Consider the following 25,375-nt stretch of genomic DNA (forward strand, 5'->3'; position numbering starts at 1 on the left):
CTTGGGGGGAGCAGCAGGACACAATAGGGGGATTTAGGGGACTCGGAGATTAAGGCTGGCGTGCCTGGCCGGGGGGTTGGTGTTGGGGTTGGTACTGGTAGAAATTATTTGGGCGGGGTGTATTGCACAATTGGTCGCTGGGGAGGAGCATATTGGATTGGTTGTTGGGCTTGCGGGTTTCGGACGGTAAATAACATGGCTTCAAAGTGATGAGGCTCGATAAGGATATTGCAGGGTCCCAGTTTACTCATGGATTCTCGTGGGGGGTTCTGCCGTGGTTGGGGCTGTGATTTCTTCTTGGATGGTTTGGTCCAGTATTTCTCAAATATGCAGTCATTAAGCCATCTTATCCTTGACCTTTGCAGAGCAGCAGACAATACAGCGCTAAATGAGAGCCAGCAATCAGTAAACGAATATTCCGCCTGAACTCCAGCAACGTTCAACAGGAAGCTTGAGTCATTGGGCGCGTACCTCTCAGCGTAGGACTGATACTCCTCCGGTGACAGAGTGCTTGGTTGTGGGTTGGTAAGAGTAGGCAACGGGCTTCCATCTTCAATCTTTGTGGGGAGGACCCTCCTCTCAGGTTCCGGCAGCGAGGGGATAGTGGGCGTAGCAGATGCTTTTCTCTTCGCCGGTGTGGTGTCCCTTTTGAGAGCTGCCTCTGAAAGCTTTCTCTTTGCGGTGGATTCTCCACCACGGGGAGGAATTTTTCGCTTCTCGCGCATTGTGATTCCGGGGTAATGTCGAAGTCGACGGCTGGGATGTGCATGCCGTCATCTCCAACCAACAGGCGTGCTAGGTGCAAATTGACAGGTGGATCCAAGTGATATTGCGGAAGTTCCAGAGGTTTACTGGCCTCACATTGCGGAGGTCAGGATTCACGTGAATCAACGATTTTCTCACGTGGAAGCTTTTTGCCAAGAAAGTATGATTATTCTTCCCCAATCTAAACACCCAAGCAAAAGACCACCAGCGCCATGGTGATATAGAGGGGACGAATCACCCAATCCAATCCCTCCAACAGTTATAGGAAAAGGTGTGTGTGTGTGTGTGTGTGAATTCCGATTTTTCATAGGCTATATGAAAGCGGAGCTTATGATAGCCAACCTGCAGTACTAACACTTGGATACATAATATAGGAAAAGGTTGAGATAGGGACATATTGATATCAGGTATGTGGCATAGCTAATTTAATCACAAACTTCAAACCATGTACGGAGTATATCTCGAGCAACTGGGGATTTGCAAAGGAGGTACATCAAGTTCTCCAATGGTCTCATCCAATGGTCTCGAATAATCTCTAGGTTTCTTCTGTATTTATTCAAACTTATGTCCTATGTCCTATGCCTATATAATTCGTCGCTACCAGTATGCTAACCCTTGATACAGCATATCTAAATATGGAACTGGCGCCAATATTCAAGAAGGCTTACGGGCTGTTAGCTTTCGTGGGCTTTTTATACATCCTCGGTGTCTTCTCCCTGACATACCCTTCCGTCCAACGAGTGTATGTCGTCACTGATAGATAAGCTATCGCGGAAGCCATTTTATTTTTTAACAGCTTTCCTACATCTATCTTCTAATGCGGCAATTTTCGCGGTTAGGGTGCTCTATGTGAACCAATTCAACCCTACCTACTTCCAGGATGTCAATGATGCCGAATATTTTGGATTCCTAAGTACTGAAATGCTTTGACTTACTCCATCATCAATTCTTACGTATCCATTTTACATTTTTTTCTAACAATCACAGAATCTCAAATTCAGCCGTTTAATATTCGAACCCCGGATAACGAAACCCTCTATGCATGGCACATCGTCCCACCCCGTCTGTTCAAAGATAACGAAGCAGCTTTCCTTGCCAATGCCTCATCAGGTCCTGCTGAGGATGTCACCAAGACTATTGCTTTCAACCTTCTCGCACAAGACCCCAATGCGAGGGTCGTTTTAAACCGTACGCTTGATTTCCCACCTAGAATCAAAACAACATCTTGTATTATTGTTAACCCCCGCATCTTGACCGTAGTTCACGGAAATGCAGCTCATCTGGGGTCCGGATATCGCCCTCAAATGTACCGCAGCTTCCTTGCAGCATCTACCCCAAAACACCCTGTGCACGTTATAGCATTTGACTATCGAGGCTTCGGAAAATCCACAGGCTCGCCAACCGAGGAAGGTTTAATCACCGATGCGCTGTCACTAATCAATTATCTTACCTCTCCCCCACTCTCAATCCATCCATCCCGTATCGTCGTCGCTGGCCAAAGTCTTGGGACCGCAGTCGCAGCCGGCGTCGTAGAGCGATACACGTTCGGTGACCCCTCATCCGTCCCGGAACCGCTGGCAGGCGTCATTGTATTCGCCCCATTCTCGAACATCCACACTGTCGTAAGCACATACCGTCTCTTCGGATTCTTCCCTCCGATACTCTCGGCTTTATCACCCTATCCCCGGCTCCTGAACTATATCCTTGGCCACATCGTAGATACATGGGATTCAGCCTCCCGCTTCGCCCGACTCACTGGCGCTTTTCCTCAGCCTGGCGATGTAGATTCTTCACATGCAAGCCAAGGGTTCGATCTTGCCCTTGTCCATGCCGTGAATGACGCCGAGATCCCGTGGCTAAATGGACACGGAGTCTATGAGGCTGCAATAGGAGGTCCAAATGCCCGTGTCCTAGGCAGTTACGTGCATGAGTACGCATCTGACGATGAGGTCGTGCAGGTGAAAGTATGGGAAAAGAATTTGAGCACAAATTCTGGTGAGAAAAGGGTGAAAAGAGTGCGGTGGGAGCGGGTCCGATATGGAGGTAAGAAACCCTGAAATTTTCCCGTTTATGTGCTCTGTTTTTCTTTCCTTCTTTCGTTTCTTTTTTCTTTTTTCTTTTCTTTTTTTTTTTTTCATTCCTTTCCCCTAGAAATTAGCTTACCAGAGTCATTACTTTTAGGACACAACGCAGTTGCGGCTACCACTACAGCTACCCTCTCAATTATACGGATGTTTGAGAAATAGACGGGGCCTAGAAGAAGACGCAAGCTAAGCGCTAGACATCGTTCCCTCATTAACTAGATAATGTGACGGACACAGGTTGCCAAATTAATACATCCGTGTGCGCATAATTGTTTCTGATACTACGACTCTATAAAGGACCATAGACATGATCAGATGTTGCTTGTTTGCGCATCCATGGTTTTATAACCGTCCAATGTTCCACCATTCGTTCTGCGATCTGTGCGACTGATTCTCCCAACAAAAGTTAAAGCATTCCATCCCCTAAACAATTGACGGAGGAAATAATAATAATAAAAAGGAGAAGAAAAAAAACCCAAATCTATATTCCTGCTTCGAACATGTCACCAACTATCTATAATCAAACAAACCGATGATCGTAAAGCAAAGGACAAAGAAAATATGAAACAAAATGCCTATAATACATGGTGAGTTTAATGTTATTTGGACATGTATAAACCAAAACTCCAAAAGGTACCTGAAGGAGAGTAGCGAGAAAGCCACGCTCCTGCGCGCAATTAAATATTTTTATCCATGACTGTTGCTTTCCTCGCATTTCACTAGGAATACAGGAGATGAGAAAAGAAGTTTTATATTAGTAATTGAGTTGCTATAGTGCAGGTCTCATGCAGGGTTTCCATGAGGGAAGAGCGGGTTTAGACGGATCCATTTGAGGCATAAAAGTCGTTTCTTGTAATGGCGAATGTATGCTAGCGAGGTGCGTGAAATCTGGATGGTTTTTGATTGTAAAGAGAGGGTAGGGGGGAGGGAATGGGGGAGAGGGAGGAACGTGGATTGCCATGCTGGCGGAGGATTCGTCGATGGCAGGGTTGAGTGAATGAGTGACAGACTTTGTTTTCTATTTCTTGTGTCTTGCAGCCTGGGCGGCTTCGTATTCGGCAATGAGTTGTTTTCTAGAGAACGCGAAATGGGTGTGATTAGTTCCAGAAGGTATTTTCTGCCTCATATATGTTGTGTGGATGGTACCAAGGGAGGTAATGAAAGGGAAAAACCAAAAAATATTATGAAAACTTACTGTAGTTGACCTGGAGCTCGTTCATAGTGGCTGAATTCCATGGTGTATTCCCCCTTTCCTTGAGTGGCAGCTCTAAGATGGGTGCTGAAGCCGAACATACCGTTCAAGCTGCAGTCCGCGTATACCGTAAATTCATCAACGCCGGTGTCAGTATCATTGATAACGGCATTGCGCTTATTTAGAAGCGCAATAATATCACCCTGGAATTCAACTGGAGCAGTGATGACAGTCTTCATCATCGGCTCAAGAACCTGAGGCTTGCTATTCTTGAAAGCTTTCCGGAAAGCTTGCTGGGTGGCGATCTTGAAGGCCATTTCGGATGAATCAGTTACGTGGGTGGAACCGTCGACAATGATCATTTGAGTTCCAAGGACTTTATGTCCAGTCAACGGGCCCTTTTCACAAGCCAGATTGAAGCCCTTTTCGCAAGCGTAGATGTACTTCTCGGAAATGGCACCACCAACAATTCGCTGCTCGAATCTGTTTTGCTCCAAGCTTCCTGTCGGCTCCAGCCAACCCACAACTCCGGCAAAGTCTCCAGGACCGCCAGTTTGTTTTTTAAGCAAGTGATCGAACTCAGTCTTCTCACCAATTGTCTCCCGATATGCAACTTGTGGTTTGCCGGTCACACAGTCGACGCGGTACTCGCGGCGCAAGCGCTCAACATAAACTTCGAGATGCAACTCACCCATACCGGAGATAATGGTCTCTTCACTCTCTTCGTCAAAATGAACACGGAAGGTAGGGTCCTCGCGCTGAAAGCGATTGATACCTTTGGAGAAATTCGACGAATCTTTTGAGTTTTTCGGCCGGATCGATAACGAAATGACGGGTTCGGGAACGAACATCGAACTCATGCTGTAGGCGAGTTGACCATCGGTAAAGGTATCTCCGGACGCGCAGTCAACGCCAAACACAGCACAGATCTCGCCAGCAGGGATCTCATCCACATCTTCCATCTCATTTGAATGCATTCGCACAATTCGCGGAACCTTGATTTTCTTGCCGCTTCTAGCATTAAAGACATTGGAGCTCTTCCGAAGTGTACCTTGGTACACACGAATATATGTAAGTTGTCCATAGTTGCTCTCCTCGAGCTTGAAAGCAAGACCAACGAACGGAAGAGAGTTATAAGACACGAGTTTGACAGGGGCTTCGTCTCTCTTTTGGTCGAGTGCGAGATTCTCAATTTCAGAAGGATTCGGGAGGTAATCACAAACGCCATCCAGCATGGGCTGTATTGACTTATCCGCGAGAGCGGATCCCATAAAGACAGGTGTAAATTTCAGAGCGATTGTGGAACGTCGAATCGCAGCCTTGATCTGCTCTTGGGTGGGTTCTTTCTCCTCGAGGAAAAGCTCAGCAATTTCATCATCCACATCGGCGAGCGTTTCGATAAGCATTCTCCTCCGTTCTTCTGCGATGGCCTTGACTTTCTCTGGAATTTCATCCTTTTCCACTACAATTTCACCTTTGGAACCCTCATTGTAGATAGCCTTCATCCGAATCAAATCCACAACACCCTCAAATTCATCCTCAGCGCCAATTGGTACTTGAACAGCGGCAGCCGCAATCTTCAGCTTCTGGTTAATTTGCTCAATGGCCTTGAAAGGATTTGCACCCATTCTGTCCATCTTATTGATGAAAGAAATTCGCGGAACATTGTAGCGTCTCATCTGTCGGTCGACGGTCATAGTCTGCGACTGAACACCGGACACGGCACAGGCAATCAAGACTGCGCCATCCAGAACACGCAGGGCTCTCTCAACTTCGATTGTGAAATCGATGTGTCCAGGCGTATCAATTAAATTGATGTGGTATTTTTCTTCTTTTCCATTTTCTCGCTTGACCCAGTCGCAAAAGGTGGCCGCTGATTGAATCGTGATACCTTTCTCACGCTCCAGGTCCATGGAGTCCATCTTAGCACCAACGGAATCCCGTCCGCGAACTTCGTGGATAGCTGCGATACGGCCGGTATAGTAGAGGATTCGCTCTGTCGAAGTGGTTTTACCGCTGTCGATATGTGCCTAGATGGACATAAAAATCAGAACCTCACTCGTAAGGTGGAAGGCGTACAACAAAATGGTTCGTGGAAAGTCCCATACCGCAATTCCAATGTTTCTGACTTTAGATAACCGATTCATTTCTGCTTCATCCATATTTTCAATGATCGCAGATTGAGTGAGTGTAGTTGGGTCCGCCGCAGCTTGTTCCAACCTAGAGTGACCCCAAAGCGTTAAATTTTCAAACTGATGCACATTTCTCTTTTGCTTTCCGGATAAGCTGCTAGAATGAGAATTATCTTACACAGAAGCTGCGGCAGAGGAATATCGGACCTGCTGCCATCGTCCTATCACTGGGGCGCTACGGGGAATAGTAGCGAAGCTTCGGAGAGGAGCAGTGGTAATGCATCGTCGATAGACGCCGCATTGGAGTTTAGTTGAAACTCCAGAGGGCCTGGTAAGAGAGCGGACTTGAGTCCTAAAAACAGAATGAGCCCTCATTTTGACAATGGCCTTGACAGTCGGGTTGGGAGACGCCAGCAAGCGTCCAGAAACTTTTTTTGGCCGGAGTTTTAAAATTGTGCTGACTAAGTATTTAGTTTGACTAACTACCTGGGGAGCTCCTTTGCGACATTAGCCAACTAGTTTTACCTCTCCCGACAATCCAATCCACGTGTAATGATATCTGATTACCATAAATAAAATAAAAAGGATCTTAAAATTGATGTATCATACAATCTTTGGAAGATATGAGAAGAAGATTTAGTATAAAAGAGGAGATATGCAGGAGGAATGTCATTCATTGTCCAAGCCATCAGGATAAAGTATCCGTATTCAAGTTCACATGAAACTCGAGAAGCTTAGAAAAAGCTTGATTCCCACAGCCTGTGGACGGATGCTGGCTGAGGCTCTTAAAAGCGCGAAAATGGTGAAAAGGCACCTGTTCTCAAGACAACAGATATGATAGGGAGGCAAATGGAGTAAGAGCATGTCTGGCAAGGGGTGTTTGGGGAGGTATATTTAAATACATATATTTCGAAGAAACTTTGATATAATACATGAAAAAAAAAAAAAAAAAAAAAAAAAAAAATCAATAAAAAACTCCACGGGGCAGCCAGCTCTAATATAATTTTCAGGTCCCAAACAGCTAAATGAAAAGCCAATGAGAAAAACAGGGGGTGAAATCTCGTAGCCAGCGGGTTAATGGAAAAGAGCCTCCCTCCCACAACCAAGAGACCCGTAATCGACTCGAATACTCGGCATCAGCAAGCCATTGAATCTTCGCGGCCATGCTATACCTCACATAGACGATTATTTCCCCTGCCGTTGTTTATGCTTAGGATTCTTAGAACTGCGGTGCAAGAATTAGTCTCTAGATATGCTTCACCAAAACGAAGCCGTATCAACATCAAAGAAAGAAAGAAAAATTAAACCTACCAAATGATATAAACCCGATTCTTTCTCCTCACCGGCTTACACCCATCACACAACCGTTTCACGGACGATCTCGTCTTCATGCCCCGAAACTGCCCTCCAAAAAGCGCCCCTACGCCATTCGCAATGCCACCGACCTGGCCAACACCCTTTACCGCGTTCCTCGACACAGCGCTGGTGGGTTTGGCAAGAAGGCCAGCACGGCTCCATGGCATCTGGTCAAATGTTGGCGAGAGTCGACTACCACCAGATATGGACCAGAGGGAGCGGTAAAATAGAGCGCGGCATATTTGGCGGGGAAATGTGGATGGGGCCTTTCGGAAGGAGGAAAGATGGGAAAATGAGGAATAGGTTAAGGAGAGGAGGGAGCGGAATCGGGTCATTATTTTATAGATTTGTATACATGTACTAGTATGTGTTGAACTATTCCCGTCCGACAATTTCCGGCTGGTCCTCTTGGGTTGTTTGTGCTCGCGAAATTGGGTCGAGTCGAGGGCGGCTTCTGGCTTCGTTCGGGCGAGGTGCGTTTGTTTGGGGATGTGCGAAACGGAGGTTTACTCTGTGTTTCTCGTTGAAGTGCTCAGGCATCAGATTTGGAGCATGGTTTGAGAGACGGGGTTTCATTTTTCCGGAAGATTTTCCACCACCACAAAATCGGAAATTGTCCCCATAATATTAAAGATGGAATCTGGCAGCCCTTTACACTACGTCGCCAGTTTAGAGAGACGTATTTATCGTCCCCCAGCTTCCTACAAGCTTTTTTGTGATTTATATAAAGAATTTACGCGCTCGAGATGTGGGAAATGATGGACAATTCATTGCGAAATTAGCTCTATCAGCAGCAAAACCGAGGATCCAGATAGAGGAGGGTGAGGCTGCCCTGGAGAGTTGGGACACACTAGAGATTCAATATAACTACTGCATATGTATCCTAGAGGTTATCGGCATTTCTATCAGGCGGCGTATGAGGTACTTTCCCTATTCTAGAGAGGATAGTATATCTTGTTGGTTAGATTAGAATATATTAGAGGTAGATTAGAGTGGGCACTTGCGCTTTCGGCCAATTCAAATTCTTCGTATCAAAGAAATAACTTTACTTGTGAACCTGCCAGACAGCGACTGAGTAGATAATCGATCCAAAGTGGAGAATTTCAATCATTGTCGTCAAAGCATTTTTCGCATATGGCGTTCATATCAGCCCGCGATCTGTTTCAAGATAGACTGACTGACTGACCGAAGTCTGCAAGCTTGAGTTGATCTTCGACAACCTGGATATTGCGAAGTGCGATTTCGTCTAGTGAGCACTCTGTGCGAATCCACGTATAATAAAGGCTTTGTAAGAGATAACAATATCCAATCAATGTTGATAACAAACCTTTAGAAACCCCTTGCCCTACCCGAAATTCTTATACCCGAATTTTAGAGAAGAAATAATATACAGCTGATTTAGCCCATGCAACGACTACAGTAACCGTCTTCTTCCAAGACATTGTTGTATGAAATATAAGGAGGCTTTCAGCTAGTTATACGTTCCAAGATGGACTGAAAGATCCTGTTACAACTCAGGTACGAAGAGACAATATCAGTATTCAACGAAGCAACTAAGCATGGAGAAGGAAAGGGAGAGAGATAGTGAGAAAACGAGACACGTTCTAAACACATAATATTTGTCACGGATCCTGCCTGGGCTATTGAGTCACCTGCTACCCACTTTTAATCACAATAAGATGAACACACCCCAGAAGATTAAATCTTGGATAAATTCGGGGGGCCGATAATTATTGAACTTGAACGTGTAAATTTTGAGATGTCATAAGATAGTTGTATGGACCATCACTAGTAGAAAATGAAGCAGAGTTTGTGTACGTCTGGGCCGTTGTCGGCATCAAGGCAGCACCCGGTTTATAAACCTAAGCTATAGGGATCCCAGTCATGATCGAGGCCACACCCTTGGGACCTAGAATATCCTCAAGATTGAGCCAAGAATATACCAGCTCGTCCGATTTGCCCTTATCATAAGCAACATCATCTTGGATTGGCTTTTTGTTCTTGCAGAACACTCTCAGCTCTTTGCATGCCACATCTCCGTTCTTCTTCAAGTATTCCCGCATCACGTCACCAGCGCTCGTGACAATCCGACTCCCTAACCCAACATTGCCAGATGTAAGTCCCATTGCACGTGCACTTTGGGCCGAGCCTTGCGCAACGTGGTGGATGAGAATGACGATGTTTGAGATGAAAGACTCATCAGGCATGTACGCCGACGTGAAGTATTGAACAAATTTGTGGTGCTCCTTGTCTCGTATCAGTCTGAGTAACTCGACGGAGCGTTTGTGCATGCCGAAGTAGTTGTACATCAAGATAGGCTCCTCTTCGAATAGCTTGCTCTTGAGGAAGGCGAGAAGCTGCAGCGTGTCGATGTTGTGGGTATTAGACCACTTTCGGGCAATGATGAGTTCAGGGTTGGCCTTCTGGAGCTCCTTGTTGGATGATTCAAGCTTCGATTTCTGCGAAAGCTCGTCCAAGATCCTGTCAACGTTTAAAATCCCGGAATTTTCATCAGGATCACCAGCGTACTGGGCGAAAAACAAGTTCGCGACGTCAGTGGTGGGCTTGAGCACGCGGGGATTCTTGCCGTTAGGCTTATGGAATCTTTTGTTCCGGGAATGGCGGGCAAAATTGGTAGTAGATGAGATGCCTGTAGCCAACTCTAGCCTGTTCAGCGATTCACTGGCGTTCTTTGGTCGCGAACCAATGAAAATATGAGACTCGCCATGGATCTTGATAAAGGCATCCATGTCAGGCCATTTTAGATCTTTGTGTGTCGGAGAATTTATGACGAGGTTGTGCAAGAAGGCCAGTTGTTGGACGTCGTACCATTGGGTGACGAGCTGCTGGCCAATAACCTGCATTCGACTATTGAGGTTGAACAGGATCAAGCCGCACAGGATAGAGTGCTGCGAGAAGAGTGCATGTTTTTCGGGTGGGGAGCCAACTCTGTCGAATTCAGGCAGAGCTCGAAGATCTTGGAACAGATCTTGTATGATCCATGACTTCACAGCTAACCCTATATTTTCAATCTCTTCATCCCGCACTTTTGGCCAAAATTTGGGCTGAGGATGTGTTTTTGACAATTGCCGGTATTCATCAATAGTCTTCTGGATGCGAAGTCCAGACATTCGGAGGTCTTCGAATGCACCCAAGGTACTGTGTCGCATGATATGATGAACATCGAGGAAGATCTGGGAGGCGAAGCAAAGCCACAGCGTAACCCTTTTGGTCTTAGAGAACTCAGTAAGGCCTCGAGTTATCGCGTCTTCAGTAGGCATCTGAATTTTGAATGTATCGACCAGGCAAAACTCTGGCAGGATCGAAAGAAGGATGATTTTGTCTTCGTTGAATTTCTGACCTAGAGATAGTCGCTCTCTGTCCGCTTTCGGATTGTAGGTGCCGAAGTAGCCTTTTTTGAAGACTGGCAGAGGATTGGACGGGAGAACATCTGCAAACGACTCAAGCAGGACCTTAGTTGGCACATAGCACCAGTCGGCTACATCAGCCATGTTCTTGTTGTATGGCAAGCCAATCTCAGTAGATGGAGTCGAGGGAATTCCGCGGGTCAAAACAGCGAGGTTATAGACAATATTCTGGACATTATCCTTTCTCCCCGTAAGGGGAGTGCGCCAGTCAGCCTCCACCTCTTGCACAAGATCTCGGGCAAGTTGCAAAGCACTGTCAGTAACGACAGCGGCATTCATAAGATCGATTTTCTTATCTCGATACTCCGACCAGGTCATGGAAATGAACGTTCGCATATTGTTCAAGTCCCGAAGTAAGCAGAAGGTCTTGAAGAACAATGGACTTAAATACGAGTTTACTGCCTCATTGTCGTCCTCTTCAACAACCGTCACATTAACGATCTTCTTCGATTCTGCGGGAGTCGATTGAGTTTGCGCAGCAGTATCCTGGGGTTCCTCTACGGTAAGAACAGCAAATTTGTTTAGAAACCTGTCAGCATCGGCGTCGTCACTTTGAGCCTCAGAAGTCGGCGGCGGCTGCTGAGCATCGCGTTTCGACGGCTGGTTGGTCTTCCATTCAAGAGTCTCACAGATTTGCTCCAGCACGGTGATGAAATGAGCATGACGCTTGTTGTCTGCAGAGTCACCCTGGCCCAAGAACCAGGAAGTGACGGATTTTCTCAATTTGATGGCGCGTTTCACGATGGCGAGAACTGACATTGGTACCGCAACAGCAGAACTGGCAACCACCTCGGCGAGCTTTTGCAGATCTTTGGTAGTTGCACTATAGTGGAGTGGACCTGCAGCCAAGTCATCTCTTTTGCCTTTGCCTTTGCCCTTTTCCTCCGTAGAAAGGGTAGCAGAGAGCGCAGGTGGTCGATAACCACATCGGTCGGCTGTCTCGAGTAGCCATGTTGCAAATGAATTGGTATCCGCTTTATAGCGGGTGTAACTACTCTGCAAGAACTCAGGTAGCATATTAGCGAATGAAGGCCAAAAAAATGAAAATAGCCGTACTTATGACAGCCCTGAGATCAAGAACGGACGTCCGAAGAAGGGCCGGTCACATGATTGATAGCTCAGGGTCTATCAAGGCTATCAATTGATCGCTCAGGAAATACAGAATCTATCAGATCTATCAAGCTATAAGAAAATGTATTTAAACACACTTATTACTCTTAGAATCAAGAAACTTGTCTTCCCAATTATGATTACTTTCATCTTCATTTCTCATTCTTTTCATTTATGTAAGAAACCCGCACTAGGGTTGCCAGCAGCGCTTGACTAAATTTTCCTGAAAGCCTTGCATTCGCTTCCGCAGCAGATCACTAGCGCTTCCTCGACCATGGAAAGTGCGTGTGCATTGGAAACAAAAGCCTTGACCTAGTCACGGTCAGCCAGTGAATAATATCTAGTGTCGCTGGAGACTAACACCTCGTCCATTTAGAGAAAACTTGTCCAACTGTTGTAACTCATCTATTCCCACAACTGGAAGGCCATGGGCCGTGTGTGCTCTGGATAGTAAGACCTCCCGGAGAAACTCCGTTGTCAAACCCTCATATTTGATGGTCAAATGGACCCTGCTCAAGATCGCCTAGTCGAAATCTACGCTGCGTATCATCCGATTCGTTGTCAAGAAAGGATACCCCGGTAATATTATACTCGAGTTTTCGGAGAAAAACGGCCGCAAGACGATTACGGGGTATCCTAGTAAGGTTTGCGCTGCTTCATGATCGCATCTGCCTTCATCCAAGAGAAGAACGGCGTCGAAGTGCTTGACAATCTTGAATATGTTTTCGAGCCTTTGCCCAAACGCAGTGGAATCGGCGTAAGCGACAACAACGTCTCCAGCAAATATCTAGGCATGTTAGCAAGCGCATGGTTAAGACGATGGGCAAGGCACACAGAATAGAGAGGAAGGTTGAAATTCTGCGGAGTTGCCTCAACAGTGAAGGCCTTTCCAGCACCCGGCGGACCACTAGAACAAATTCAGATGTCGCATCGGGCGGTTGCCAACATACTTCAGGTGAACGTTGAGCCCACGGCCTTTTCCATCAATGATACATCTGATACCAAACCCAGGCGAGCTTTTGCCAGTGATGAGGGGACAGTCTTTGTCTTGTTACTCATGCTGTAAAGTAGAATGTTCAGTATCTTATCTCACAAATCTATGTGAAGTGGTATCTGAAAGTCTTTTGACACTCTTAAAATCCCAGGAAATACCAAACAAACCCTTCTGTCATTTGCAACAACCCACCTGAGTCTTACTCCAACAGTATCATTTGATCATATCACCAAAGAGAAGAGCTGCAGACTTAATGTACTCTTACATCGGATTACTGTTGATTATCTTCATTCAATTTCTTTAACATGTCTGAATTCAATCAATAGCTCCCCAGAGATTGATAAGACATTCACTGCAGAGACTCTCTCAGGAAAACTTAATCTGTCTCTCTATTACATATGTATCCCTCATCAATTTCAGATGTATTCTACTCTGACAGTTTAGCTCTCAGTGAGAGAGCTTATTATTCATTATAAAGAACCACATCATTTAAATTAGCAAGGTTGCCAAACATTTCAATGTAGTTCTTCTGATGAGATACATGCATAGAGCACTGCACCTATATCACAATAGTCATGATCAACCTTCACAAGCTGGAATACTTTGAAGGCATCCTCTTTCTGACAACGAACCGGGTTCGACGTGGAGACCTGCGCCAAACCGCAACGGACAGAGAGCCGAAAGTCGTACGCGAAATGTGTATTTGCTCTTGAATAACAGGAAGAGAAATCTTTAAAAGGTTTAGTTAATTCCCCGTATGTACATGTACCATTGACTCTATTTATCTACAATGCCTCGGTAAGATGACGCTGAATACGTAAGGCATCGGAATTCCACAAGTCGCAAATCTTCGAACGCCTTTACACCCTTTTGGTATGTAAATAGAGCAAAACGCCAGCATACAGAAAAAAGCGTTGCAAGCAAAGAATAACAAAGAGAAATCCGGGAGCTGCAGGTCAAGAACTAAAACTGCAAAAAGAATTAAGAATGGCTATCAAAGACAGACGAAACACCTACAAATGATCCATCACTCTCGTAGAAACATCTCGTAAACGGGCGAATCTGTGCACTCAGTGACTGGGTATCCTAAATCGTGCAAGAAACCCTCGAGCTCAGCCTTCTCTGTGACTGGGCACTGAATCCCAGCAAGGACCTTGGCCACATCACTTCCATAATTGCGATAGTGGAATAATGAGATATTTTGATGGGGTCTGAGAGTTGTGAGGAATTTCGCCAAGGCCCCGGGGCGTTCGGGGAATTCAAACATGAAGAGTCTTTCATCCTCGACGTTATTCCGTCCACCAGCAAGATACCGGATATGTGTCTTTGCGAGCTCATCGTCACTTAGATCATACGCTCTCATCCCATTCTTTAGTAACTGGTTTACTATAACGCTCAAATCCTCAGTCCCGGTCGAAGTGGCTAATGATATGCCCATGAGCACCACAGCATATTCACTGCCAGAGCAGCGATAGCTGAACTCCGTGACATCATGCGGAGTCACGATCTCGAGCAGCTTCGCGAATGAGCCTGGGCGCTCGGGAATGGCGACACTCAGCAGCGCCTCCTTCCGCTCACCCAACGTAGCACGTTCAGCTACAAACCGTAATCTGTCGAAGTTCATATTCGCTCCAGATGTCACGGCCACAAGCTCTCGGTTCGGATTCGGCGATGGATTCATCGCGACATATTTCTTCAGACCGGCAAGTGAGAGAGCGCCAGCCGGCTCCACCACTGACCTCGTGTCTTCAAAGATGTCCTTGATGGCTGCGCATGCCTCATCGGTCGAAACCTGAATGATATCATCGACCACCTCTCTGCATAACCGAAAGGTTTCTTCGCCAACCGCTCGCACGGCCGCGCCGTCTGCAAATAATCCGACTTCATTCAAAGTAACCCTCTCACCTTTCGCGAGAGACTCTGCCATTGCGTTCGCATCGTGCGTTTCTACCCCAATGAGTTTGACATGTGGTGCAATTCGCTTGATGTAAACTCCGATACCAGCGATTAAGCCCCCTCCACCTACGCAGCAAAACACAGCTTCGAGATTTTGTATATTGGATTGTCGCAGTAGCTCCATGCCGCAGGTGCCTTGCCCAGCAATTACATACGGGTCATCAAAGGGGGGGATGTTCGTAAGATCGTGTAGTTTGGAAAGTCTGGCAGCCTCCTGCTTTGCTGCATCGAAATCACGACCATGCAGTACAACTGTCCCACCTAATCTTGCGACGTTTCGGTGCTTGATGGCAGGGGTACCTGACGGCATCACGATGGTAGCGGGGATTTTCAATGTTCGTGCAGAGTACGCAACACCCTGCGCATGGTTTCCTAGGTCGTCAAAGTGAGTAGGGAAGATATGGTAACAGCACACGAAAACGGGGGCTGTGCGACGCAGACCTACCTGCAGAACATGCGATAACACCCTTCCACATTCTCTCCGGGCTCAAATGGGCCATCTTGTTGTAGGCGCCTCGAAGCTTAAAACTAAAGACGGGAAGTAGATCCTCTCTTTTCAAAAATACTTTGCACTCCAAACGGTTGCTCATGTTTACAGCGTGAGTTAGGGGTGTTTCTTTGACAACATCGTAGACGCGGGAGGTAAGAATCAACCGCAAGTACTAGAGGCAGACAATAAATGTTAAAGAGGGATAGTTCATCCATTCCACTGGGGACGTGGAGCTTACGTCTGGATATCCATTTGGAAGTAGGAAAGCCTCTGGGATTTCCCAGTCCGGAGGCAGGCCTTGCCTCTCATTAGGCGGGGAAGGATATGCGGAGTATTCAGTCATCGCAAGAGAGCTCAGTCTGGGCGTGCGTGGCGAGCCACTGCCATTTGTCAAAGGTGTTTCTGCCATGTTATACAACATGGGAGACACGTCTGTTATCGCTAGTCAGCAATTGAGCAAGTGTGGTCCTTTGAACTTGCGATACGCGACCTTTGACGAGTTGATTGGAACCTTAATTTTTTTTTTTTTTTGGAAACCACCAGAATTAGGGTTGACAGAGCTTACCTAAGTGAAGTGAACGACTCATCATCGAGCCACAAGCAAACAATTGTCTTCCTTTTCCTGATTAACGACCGACAGCCACGTTGGCAGACAACGAGGATAACGGTCTGACACAGTGCGAGCTGACATTGTTGGAATATTCTTCTCAGTCAGGTGGATGGATGATTATGCTTCTGACCTGGATATCATCGGACTGCCCTATTCAGCGACGGGGCTGGATCTTTCCTACGAAGACATGGGAGGAACAACAGTGCTTGGCTATATGGGAAATATGCGGCTAATCCCGGTTGCAGGCTGCAGGCCGCAAGCGATCTATGCAGCGCCATGATATCCCGGCATGTCGCGCGAATCCATGAGACGGATGTTGCAACACCCCGCGCACGAACGAAATGTTTTTTTTGCCTAGTTGTCAAGTACGAATTGGATTTTTCTAACATCTGAAATTGCACTATTCAAATGCCTTGCGAGAATGAGATTTTGATGTATTTAACAAGTCATCAAGATATATATTTATCTGTTTCAAAAGCTTGATTTGAGAGTGTGACAGTTGCAATGTTGTCATCATCTTTGTATATATCTTATTAAACATCAAGATACGATCTTCAATAGCTTCGATAATCAATCTGCTGCTGCTGCTGATAAAACGATAACTCTATTATTTAAATAATAATATCTTGAAAACAAAGTAGAGAAGATACTTTGTGAGTAGTTAGCTTACGCAACCAACCCCTATCGCCTGCTCACATGCTCACGAGCTCCTCCAAAAATCCTCGTTCTCACAATTCCATCCCATAATTATGTAACCTCTAATGTTCTTCCACTCTGTGCTTCATTATAATGCAATCTTCAATATTCTTCTTCTATAAGAATTCTCTTTATATGGTCTTTTCTTCTAATTTCTTTTTCTTCTTCTTTTCTTTCTTAATCAATTTGTAAACTGTATTAGAACTTGACGGAAGCAGAATCGTGCGCGCCCAAGCTTCCCTGTCAGCAACCTTGGTACTGTCCCCATCAGGGTCCGTGAGCGAGCTTGTAGCCAATTTTCTGAAATTGTATTGGGTGACGGGCCGTGGTGCTCCCTGGCCACTCGGCCGCCTCAACCTGTCCGGCCGTTGCTTTGGTCGAGTTTGACATCCTCGGTGGCCACGTCAAATCGAATATCTGCACCCTCCTCCCTTGTTTCTGGCCGTGTCAGCTCCACAAATGAAGCCGCCACTATGGGCTCAATGGGTGGTGACTCTGTGGTTGGTGGATCATCTACAGGCCCGGGCTGCTCAGTGTCTGATCTGCTTTCAAGCTTGTCATTGATTGCATCCACGCAGTAGGTCGCTCGATCCACATCTCGCTGTGTTGGCTTGGCCCTTTGTATCTTGTGGATTCCGCCAGGAGTGGGTTTCCGCTGTTGTTCCTATCCTTCAGACACAATGATGAGGGGGTGATTGGCTGTTTCTGGTTCAATGGCAATGCTGCTGGCCTGCCCCTGATCATCTTGTTCTGAGGTGGATGGAAAGACTTCAGTCATGGCAGCTTCTTCAGAAGGTCCCCGGATTGCTTTCAGCTCCACGTCCCGCAGATGGCTGGATAATTCTGCAATGGGGTTCTCCATATGACATCAACATGCCTGTAGTGATGCGGAAGGCTCCACCACTTGCCTTTTGTTATCCATTTGCTGTGCTGACACTTCGACAACTCGCTCACCAGCATTTCATTTCAGTTGATTTTGCACTGCCACCTGTGTTGCTGGCATATTCATCACCAATGATGGCTCCCTTATTTGTGGCACTGGGTTGAATTTGAGTCCATGGAGTGCCATCTTGGCCAGATATACATCACTGCAATATGGTCACTAACCTGGTTGGCAGCTTGCTTTGCTCTCCGAGATTTTTTTTTAAATCCGACTGAATTCACTTACTGATGTTCAATGAAAGTTTTCTTGTGAGTGTCGCGCGGTGATCATGCTTCATCATTGCTCAGACACTTTTTTACTGATGCCATTCTGTAATCAGCAAAGTGTGTTATTCTCTCTCCCACCAAGTGTTTTTTTGTGTGCCACGCTCACCTGTGGCTCTTTGTTCCGCATCACCCTAGAGAGCTGGAACAAGATACTCATGGGGATATATATGTGGCTTTCTATAGAGACTGCATCTGTTAGGCCACTGGGGCAAAAGAGCTCAATCACCACCAGCACCATGCTGGTAGCAATCCAAACCCCCAACATCATCAGCTGAGAGCTACACTAAATTGACCGTGATGCAAACTAAAAAGTTTGTAAATTACAACGAACTCTGGCAGATTTAGTAAGCCAAGCATTGTCTGTTTTGGAAATCAATACCATCCTGGTTTAGATCCAATTTTCACTGTGCCAAGGTAATTGGTCAAGGGAAAATTATCATTGAAAGTATGCATTACAGCACCAAACTGTGATGTAATAAAAGTTTGCTGAATAGTATTCCCCGGCAGAGCTGGAGTCTCCTTTCACCTCTCAAGCTAATCCATCATCAGTAAATTCCCTCCACGGAAACAACTTTATCCTCGTGCTGGGCATGGAGGAAAATGATGTACAGCCGAGCCACAAGTCATCCACAGGTTTCTTCATATTCTCTGGACGTACAGGATAATAAGACATATCCAACTATACACCGTCGGTACGAACCGCTTATAAACTCTATATCCCGAGAAGGTTTGATCCAAAGCAACCTGGGAAACACAGTACACCAGAGAACATATTCAGGCTAAGGATTCTCCCCATGTTGCCAGACTCTGCGACAGGAACACGGTCAACAGTCTCCTAGTTCTTTGATCAGAAAAATGCTAGAAAGGATCTGGTTGTGAAATACTGACACATTGGACAGTACAGCTGATTCATTACTGAGAGTGCTGAGAGCTCGGAGGAGAAACGCCTGCACAAACAGGGCATAACCCAGGAAGGTCCTGGTCTTGGACATCAAGGACTCTTCGAAGATCTCTAAGATATCCGCTCGGAGGAACACACGGCGTCTAGTTTGGGCGGGCGAATGCTGCGTTGCATCGCTGGTAATCATAGGCATAGAAGTGGTCGCAAGCTTGGTAATGGTGACACAGCTGATCGCACATATTCGATGGAAGAGGCTGGGTAAGGATCACTTTTGACAATGTCTATTGAAACTGATCACTATTGATTTCCAGGTGGGATAAAATCGACTTGGACGAGACTACACGTCGGCTGACCCGTTGGTTACTCCGCTAACTTACGCTAGTGCAGGTCACTAACCTGTGCAGGGTCACCTAATAATAGATTTGTTTTCGGACGCAATATCTAGCATCTCAGTATAGTCAGCTTTCACCGCTGAAATGGCTGAAAAGCCAGATAGATGAATTATCCTTATCTTATACCTTAGCTAAACGAGCAGTTACGATGTCGGAGACATCTAGAGAATCAGCAGTAGATGCCGGGCCAACTTTCGAAGGTTTTCCCAAACATCCCAAGCGCGTCATTTTACGACTTCGTGTGAACGAATTCGATGGTCGTAACCCGACAGAGTTTGACCGTGCTATCATGGCATATCTAGCATCTGCTGGACGCCCTGTCGATGAACTCACGCAAAAAATCCATCACTCGCATATCGAACCTCTCCAACCCCCAGAGATGAAACAGAGGTCATTTCATATAGTTCCGGATATTGAAAAGGATATGCTCAGTGATCCAGACTTTGAGAGAGTAGAGCACGAAGTTCACCGTGTTCACCGAGCTAAGAATGGTACATTGTATGGATATCACGCTCTAATTTGAGAAATTCGACTAAATCTCTGAACAGTAAAGTCAATCGCATCTCAAATCCAGCCGAAGAGCAGAACTTTGTGCGACAGATGCGACTTTTCACGGACACTTTCTATCCGTGGGCAAAATAATGACGCTCATCCCGGACCCATGAGGGCTCCAGGGCTAATTTGTAGCCGTCATGCTTGTTTTTTGTATGGGGGGAGAAGGGGAAGGGGTTGTATTTAGATCTACTGGTACTACAAATGTATTGAAAAGATGCAGAATGGTTTTGTCTCGTGAGGCGATTGGCTTCGTTACTGACATGTTTCTCTGCGTATGTTTTCATCAGGGAGGATATGTAACTGCATTTCATTCAGGAGAACTTTCTTCGATGACGTCGTGGCGCCAGGCAACTTTTGAGCTTATTCCCGATTTTTGTTCTCAATTAGCTTTGTACTGCAGTTTTGACATTCGCCACATGGAGTTGCGAGATTCACATGGTTTGGTAACCCATAACACTGGGACAAAAGAGTGCGATCACCACCAGCGCCATGCTGGTAGTCGAGGCGACCATGAAGGAAAGTTTCAGGAACAGAGTTAATCCGGATTTCCCTATATTTGGTTTAGGGCATCTTGGCAATAGGCTTTGGAAACCAATTTTTCGCTCCATCTAATAATCCGCCCTTCGTTGAAGGCTCAAGCTGATTCTCTGTTCTTGACTCTAGAGTGCTTCCCGGCTTTCTTACTTAACCAACGGATCTCAGAGTTGTGTCGCAGGTTCATAACACTAATGGGCAGAGGACAAACAGCTATCCATGCCTTCATTTTCGCGCCAATGATGTTTGGAGATCAAAAGAGGGTATCATCATCATTCAACCCTCCAATATTGTATTTGATCACTTGATTATAGGCATTCTCTCATTCTTGCAACTAATTTTCCCCACTCCTTTTCTTCACCTCACTGGCCTTTGATGGCTTCAAGAATTGCACAATAATCTCTAACTTCTATTGTCAAGATGTGGGTACTAGATGATTCTTCAGGCAGTTTCCTATTACAAGAATCCATCAATATGAAGTTTATCAGATTCTGCAGCCCTGGATTCAAGCTCTCGATTCTCTCCAAGATGGGTGAAGATAGCATCCTATCATTCAAAAGAATTCATTCAATGGACTCATAACTAGTCAATGTGGGGATATTTAGTGTTCACAATAGAATATGTTAACCAATTCAATTGATCCTAGCTAGAGCTGATCAGAGGGATTTTATGAGCATTTTATACCTTTTATTGTTCATCTAATGCTATCCAATATTAAATCTTGTTCAAGTGGTAGATTTGGCGGAACTTGATATTCAGAATAACGGAATCCAGCTTGAGGAGTATTTAGTGACTGTATACTTTTTATTTAAGAAACAAATAAGTCAGAAGAAATCAAATATAAGATAAATCAAGCTGAAATTATGTATCAACATTTCTTTGACAGTATTCAGTTTCTATCTATTAATGTAATTTCTATAAAGTATGTTCTATAAAGTATGATCCTTTGCAGTGTGATAAAGTCCTCAGTAGTTATAAGAAATTGATAATGTAGAACATGTTGACCCCCTGATGTCCGCTATGGCCATGTGACCCGCACCTATATAAAGAGTACTGCGCCTGCTAGATATCAGTAGTTACAGTTAACCAACCTTCCACTTCTATCAGGTTATGGGCCCTTTGGTGCTCCAGCGCCATCAAATGTTTCAAATTTGTACGTAGTTGCTGGTTCCGTGCTCCGTATGGTAGTGGATAAAAACAAGTTTCGGAGCAGAGTAAACGCCTTGGATAGACTAGCCCTGGGAAGTCAGCAAGCAGTGGACGTCCTGAAAAGGACAGTGGGAAGCCTGGGATTTATACTCCTGGGAAGAAGGGGTCTCGGAGCGTAGCCACAGCCACCAAAAGTTGTGGTCTTTGACTCAAAATCAAGATGTCCGTGGGTGTAGAGTGGGTGCAGTGTGGATGATTGTCATTCTAATTGGGTGCATGTTTGGAACTTATAGTACATTCCACCTTTCTCTCTTTCTTTCTTTCTTTTCGTGTTTCTAGCTTTTGGACTTCGCCCACTTCGGGGCAGCTTGGAAAAATGTAAATTTGCTCCAAAGACTCCTTGCAGCCACACTTTGCAATCGCCTATCTGACGAATCCTCACTGCAGACCCCAACCGGCAGGCACAAGCCATCTTGCACATGTCAGTGGGCTAGCCGTGAAGGGCGTTCTCACTGCTCTCTCAAGACCAATGGAAATTGAAGTTTCACGCCATGGGATTGTTTGACTGCAAGACGAGAACGCTAGGATAAGAATAGTAGGACAAGGATAGTAGAGTGAGAATGGTGGGATGAGAGAGCTCTGGCATGGGCCGATGAATTCGAACGAGACTTTTCCTTGGCCCGGGGTTTTTGCGGTAGTCAGTTAACTATTTCCCCCGAATTGACGCTTCCCAGTCATCCCCTGAGGCGACAGGTTGCCCTGGGAAATAGCAAAATTTATGGCTGTGGGCAAAGCGGCTCTCCCTGGGTGAAAGGACGATTTGAGAAATAAGGATTTCTGTAGGTTACATGAGGCTTGACGCATTCCAGAAAACACCCTGAGTATCTTCATGCCCCAAAAATCAAGAACAACCTGAGGAAGGGCCGTTCTTGGTGCTGAAATTGTGGCCTGCTCCAGGGCATTCGGGATTCTGGGGGGGGGGAAATGTCTTAGGGACCCAAATGCTCTGAGAACGCGCCTGTCATGAGAGAGATGGCTCTAACCTGGAAGAAAGTGGCTTGCTTCAGTAGTATCCTCTGGCCTGCGGAATCGAGAGAGGAAAAGACGTACGGAGTTGGCTTCCCAGGTCTAACCTCTCACATCTCTTGAGGGATGAGAGAAAAAGGGAAGTTGAGCAAGTGGTTTTTAGTAATCCTGCTCTAATTGCTTGAGATATTCAAGTCATCATTCTATGCTAATTTGAAACGTTAGAGTGTGTTCAAGTCTGTCATCCATGCAAGCCGGGATATCAAGTACGAGGAATGATAGCAAAGGAAATCCGTCAAGTGCAATAGAAAATGTATGTTTTGTCGAGTTTCCCCTTTCAAACATCCTCATCGTAGAACGCCAAAGAACGGTAAGAATATGAAGGAATAACAAGAGGGTGATTGATGTGAGACGACATATCAGATAAATCTTGAAGTACTCCATTGATACTCCCACTTCAGCTATAAGGACTTTCTGTTTGTCTGTCATATGGTTCTCATCATAAGTACTCACCCGATTGAATCAAGTCACACAACCCGGTCAGGACTGGGGTCATATTTGACAATGAGCATGTCCCTGGGCTCGATATCACCCAGCTGTTCACCTGCTTTGTGAATCTCACGGATACCCAGAAGATTGTTCATCCATGTTTCTATATAGTTGCCAAGATTGATCATCTCCATGTTTGGAATGTACTCTGGGAATATAATCCTTGGTGGGTTTTCACCCCCAAGAAGCTTTCTCAAGTGAGGCTGACATAGTTTTGGATTGAGTCCCTGGACATCGCGGGATAATCCCTGTGTCACAGATTCCCTGGGCCTCCAAACGTCGATATGCAGTTGATTCAAGAACATGGATGTCAAGCGCACGATCTTCTCGTTCATAGGGGAGTGGTGGACCCCATCCATAGTGTCGCCATTTCAAGATGTTGACTAGGGGTGGTTGATTCAGACTGATGTGATTGCTCACCACTTTCATAACTCGCAGGATAAGAGACAAATGGTTGCTCTTTAAAACCAATCTCGCCTGGACTGACATATTCTAGCTCCATCATTTTCTTCTGTTATGTCTTCCTTTGCCATGTTCCTATCCTGCCTTCAATCGATGGCATAGATCTTGAGCATTCACCGCTTTGATATGATCAAGGGCAGGGTGGTTGCTGAGACCCACACTAGCGCATCCGGCTTCGACGTCATCCGCGGAAGTTTGCATTTCTCCACCGTTTCCACAACCGCTGAGGCTACCTACTCGATATCCAATGCGGATTTTAACAAAGTCACAACCAATCTTCTGAGCCTTTCGTGCTCCTCAGTCCAATATAGACTCCTGGAGTTAGACTCACACAGGACAGTTAAGGGGGCCGTTGAGAGCATCTCCGTCCCCACCGGCCTTGCCGGGGGAAAAAAAGGAACAAAAGAGAGAAATACCCAGTTCCGGCCAACACCCCTCCAGTTTAACACATTCCCCTGTGCCAATTGGCATCGCCGCAACCCCGCAATATGAGCAATACACCCCTCCCATCGTCATTCGACGCACATCCGTATGTAGACCACCCAGAACCCCTTTCCGGCTACGGCGTGCCGGGAAAATCCAGCTCCATTAATTTAACTAACCCGCAATAATTTCGCAGAGAATTCTTTCAGGAAACAAAATGGCAGAAATTCACACGTCGCATCAAAGAAGAACCTCTTATCCCAATAGGTAAAGAGCCGTATATCTACCCCGGCCTTGAACATATTCGGAACGACCCAACCCTTCCTTCACACACACACGCACACACACACACACACATACACACAAAGCAACGTCCTTCTCCTTACCCTTCAACCCCCGCCCCTCCCGTATTAACTATTTTTAATCACAGGCTATGCCGCAACCAGCTATGCCCTCTGGCGCGCCTACAAATCCATGAAAGCTGGCGATTCTATTGAACTGAACCGCATGTTCCGCGCGCGTATATACGGGCATGCATTTACCCTCTTCGCCATTGTTGCGGGCGGCATCTACTACGGGCAGGAACGCAGACAGCGCAAGGAGTTCGAGAAGGCGCTGCAGCAGAAACAAGACCAGGAGAAGCGGGATGCTTGGTTGAAGGAGTTGGAGATACGGGATAAGGAGGATAAGGACTGGAGACAGAGACATGCTGCTATTGAAATGGCGGCGAAGGAGGCGGAGAAGAAGCGGGGTTAGAGGTGTGAAGGGGCTTTGGGGCTTTGGGCTCTAGGTCGGAGAGACGTGCGAGTGTAACAGTTATTTTGCAGGATGGTCGTGGCGGTATGTATATATTACTGGTATGCAGGGGTTGTTGATTACAGCTTAAAATATACTGTGGTGGCTTCGCCTGGGTTGGCTTAATTGCCATTACGGCCATTTATTTAATTGTTTATTCATTCATGTTCCCCTTCTCACCCCCCTCACTCCTATTTTTTTTTTTGTTGCGTTTGCCTTGGGGTGGTCTAGATTTGTACGATTTCATTTTGTATATAGGGTTCACGGGACACGGTGCTTCGAATGGGAATAGCTCTCTGCTTTCTATGATTACTATCACAGTATTCTATTATCAATCGTATTTCCTTCCGTGCATCTTCCTTCTGAGTCCCTAGGCATCTATACTCAGATCAGAGCTATATATTAAATACACATATTGTGTCAAAATAGTTCAGTACACTGGGTGACGCCGCCCTTTTACCCACGAAGATGTTTCGATACTCGCGCGGTTGATTTGGTGTGGATGATGGGATATATTCAAACCCAGCGGTCATGCCGCTAACTCATCGATATATCGTCGCATGGCAT

General features: G+C 46.0%; 12 protein-coding genes across 12 annotated transcripts; 3 read left to right on the top strand and 9 right to left on the bottom strand.

Annotated features, from left to right (window-relative positions):
• Window positions 1-104: 104 nt before the first annotated feature.
• On the bottom strand, window positions 105-725 carry HCBG_07036 (uncharacterized protein; the record flags this gene model as incomplete). The annotated part of the gene is made up of 1 exon (XM_045434085.1): window positions 105-725. The coding sequence occupies one exon, from the start codon at window positions 723-725 to the stop codon at window positions 105-107; it is 621 nt and encodes a 206-aa protein (XP_045285566.1).
• Window positions 726-982: 257 nt separating this feature from the next.
• HCBG_07037 (uncharacterized protein) lies at window positions 983-3,613 on the top strand (the record flags this gene model as incomplete). Its single annotated transcript, XM_045434086.1, has 7 exons — window positions 983-1,036; window positions 1,146-1,172; window positions 1,390-1,507; window positions 1,605-1,678; window positions 1,753-1,953; window positions 2,026-2,808; window positions 2,947-3,613. The coding sequence occupies 5 exons, from the start codon at window positions 1,401-1,403 to the stop codon at window positions 3,009-3,011; spliced, it is 1,230 nt and encodes a 409-aa protein (XP_045285567.1).
• Window positions 3,614-3,867: 254 nt separating this feature from the next.
• Window positions 3,868-6,548, bottom strand: HCBG_07038 (elongation factor G; the record flags this gene model as incomplete). Its single annotated transcript, XM_045434087.1, has 4 exons — window positions 3,868-3,922; window positions 4,045-6,071; window positions 6,150-6,261; window positions 6,352-6,548. The coding sequence occupies 4 exons, from the start codon at window positions 6,546-6,548 to the stop codon at window positions 3,868-3,870; spliced, it is 2,391 nt and encodes a 796-aa protein (XP_045285568.1).
• Window positions 6,549-7,358: 810 nt separating this feature from the next.
• HCBG_07039 (uncharacterized protein) lies at window positions 7,359-7,864 on the bottom strand (the record flags this gene model as incomplete). Its single annotated transcript, XM_045434088.1, has 2 exons — window positions 7,359-7,398; window positions 7,485-7,864. The coding sequence occupies 2 exons, from the start codon at window positions 7,862-7,864 to the stop codon at window positions 7,359-7,361; spliced, it is 420 nt and encodes a 139-aa protein (XP_045285569.1).
• Window positions 7,865-8,817: 953 nt separating this feature from the next.
• On the bottom strand, window positions 8,818-11,974 carry HCBG_07040 (uncharacterized protein; the record flags this gene model as incomplete). The annotated part of the gene is made up of 1 exon (XM_045434089.1): window positions 8,818-11,974. The coding sequence occupies one exon, from the start codon at window positions 11,972-11,974 to the stop codon at window positions 9,392-9,394; it is 2,583 nt and encodes an 860-aa protein (XP_045285570.1).
• Window positions 11,975-12,590: 616 nt separating this feature from the next.
• On the bottom strand, window positions 12,591-13,239 carry HCBG_07041 (uncharacterized protein; the record flags this gene model as incomplete). The annotated part of the gene is made up of 3 exons (XM_045434090.1): window positions 12,591-12,841; window positions 13,075-13,127; window positions 13,229-13,239. 3 exons carry the CDS (start codon window positions 13,237-13,239, stop codon window positions 12,591-12,593), a joined length of 315 nt encoding a protein of 104 aa, XP_045285571.1.
• Window positions 13,240-13,776: 537 nt separating this feature from the next.
• On the bottom strand, window positions 13,777-15,992 carry HCBG_07042 (threonine dehydratase; the record flags this gene model as incomplete). Its single annotated transcript, XM_045434091.1, has 3 exons — window positions 13,777-15,389; window positions 15,463-15,679; window positions 15,746-15,992. 3 exons carry the CDS (start codon window positions 15,914-15,916, stop codon window positions 14,089-14,091), a joined length of 1,689 nt encoding a protein of 562 aa, XP_045285572.1.
• Window positions 15,993-17,165: 1,173 nt separating this feature from the next.
• HCBG_07043 (uncharacterized protein) lies at window positions 17,166-17,591 on the bottom strand (the record flags this gene model as incomplete). Its single annotated transcript, XM_045434092.1, has 2 exons — window positions 17,166-17,468; window positions 17,583-17,591. The coding sequence occupies 2 exons, from the start codon at window positions 17,589-17,591 to the stop codon at window positions 17,166-17,168; spliced, it is 312 nt and encodes a 103-aa protein (XP_045285573.1).
• Window positions 17,592-18,734: 1,143 nt separating this feature from the next.
• HCBG_07044 (uncharacterized protein) lies at window positions 18,735-19,116 on the bottom strand (the record flags this gene model as incomplete). Its single annotated transcript, XM_045434093.1, has 2 exons — window positions 18,735-18,857; window positions 18,925-19,116. 2 exons carry the CDS (start codon window positions 19,114-19,116, stop codon window positions 18,735-18,737), a joined length of 315 nt encoding a protein of 104 aa, XP_045285574.1.
• A 347-nt stretch (window positions 19,117-19,463) lies between these two features.
• Window positions 19,464-20,409, top strand: HCBG_07045 (uncharacterized protein; the record flags this gene model as incomplete). The annotated part of the gene is made up of 3 exons (XM_045434094.1): window positions 19,464-19,813; window positions 19,864-19,906; window positions 20,158-20,409. The coding sequence occupies 3 exons, from the start codon at window positions 19,464-19,466 to the stop codon at window positions 20,407-20,409; spliced, it is 645 nt and encodes a 214-aa protein (XP_045285575.1).
• Window positions 20,410-23,106: 2,697 nt separating this feature from the next.
• On the bottom strand, window positions 23,107-23,487 carry HCBG_07046 (uncharacterized protein; the record flags this gene model as incomplete). The annotated part of the gene is made up of 1 exon (XM_045434095.1): window positions 23,107-23,487. The coding sequence occupies one exon, from the start codon at window positions 23,485-23,487 to the stop codon at window positions 23,107-23,109; it is 381 nt and encodes a 126-aa protein (XP_045285576.1).
• A 402-nt stretch (window positions 23,488-23,889) lies between these two features.
• Window positions 23,890-24,987, top strand: HCBG_07047 (mitochondrial hypoxia responsive domain-containing protein; the record flags this gene model as incomplete). The annotated part of the gene is made up of 3 exons (XM_045434096.1): window positions 23,890-24,119; window positions 24,210-24,280; window positions 24,444-24,987. 3 exons carry the CDS (start codon window positions 24,079-24,081, stop codon window positions 24,767-24,769), a joined length of 438 nt encoding a protein of 145 aa, XP_045285577.1.
• Window positions 24,988-25,375: the final 388 nt, after the last annotated feature.

This window comes from Histoplasma capsulatum (genome assembly GCF_000150115.1).
Source record: "Histoplasma capsulatum G186AR genomic scaffold supercont2.10, whole genome shotgun sequence".
NCBI classification, from domain to species: Eukaryota; Fungi; Ascomycota; class Eurotiomycetes; order Onygenales; family Ajellomycetaceae; genus Histoplasma; species Histoplasma capsulatum.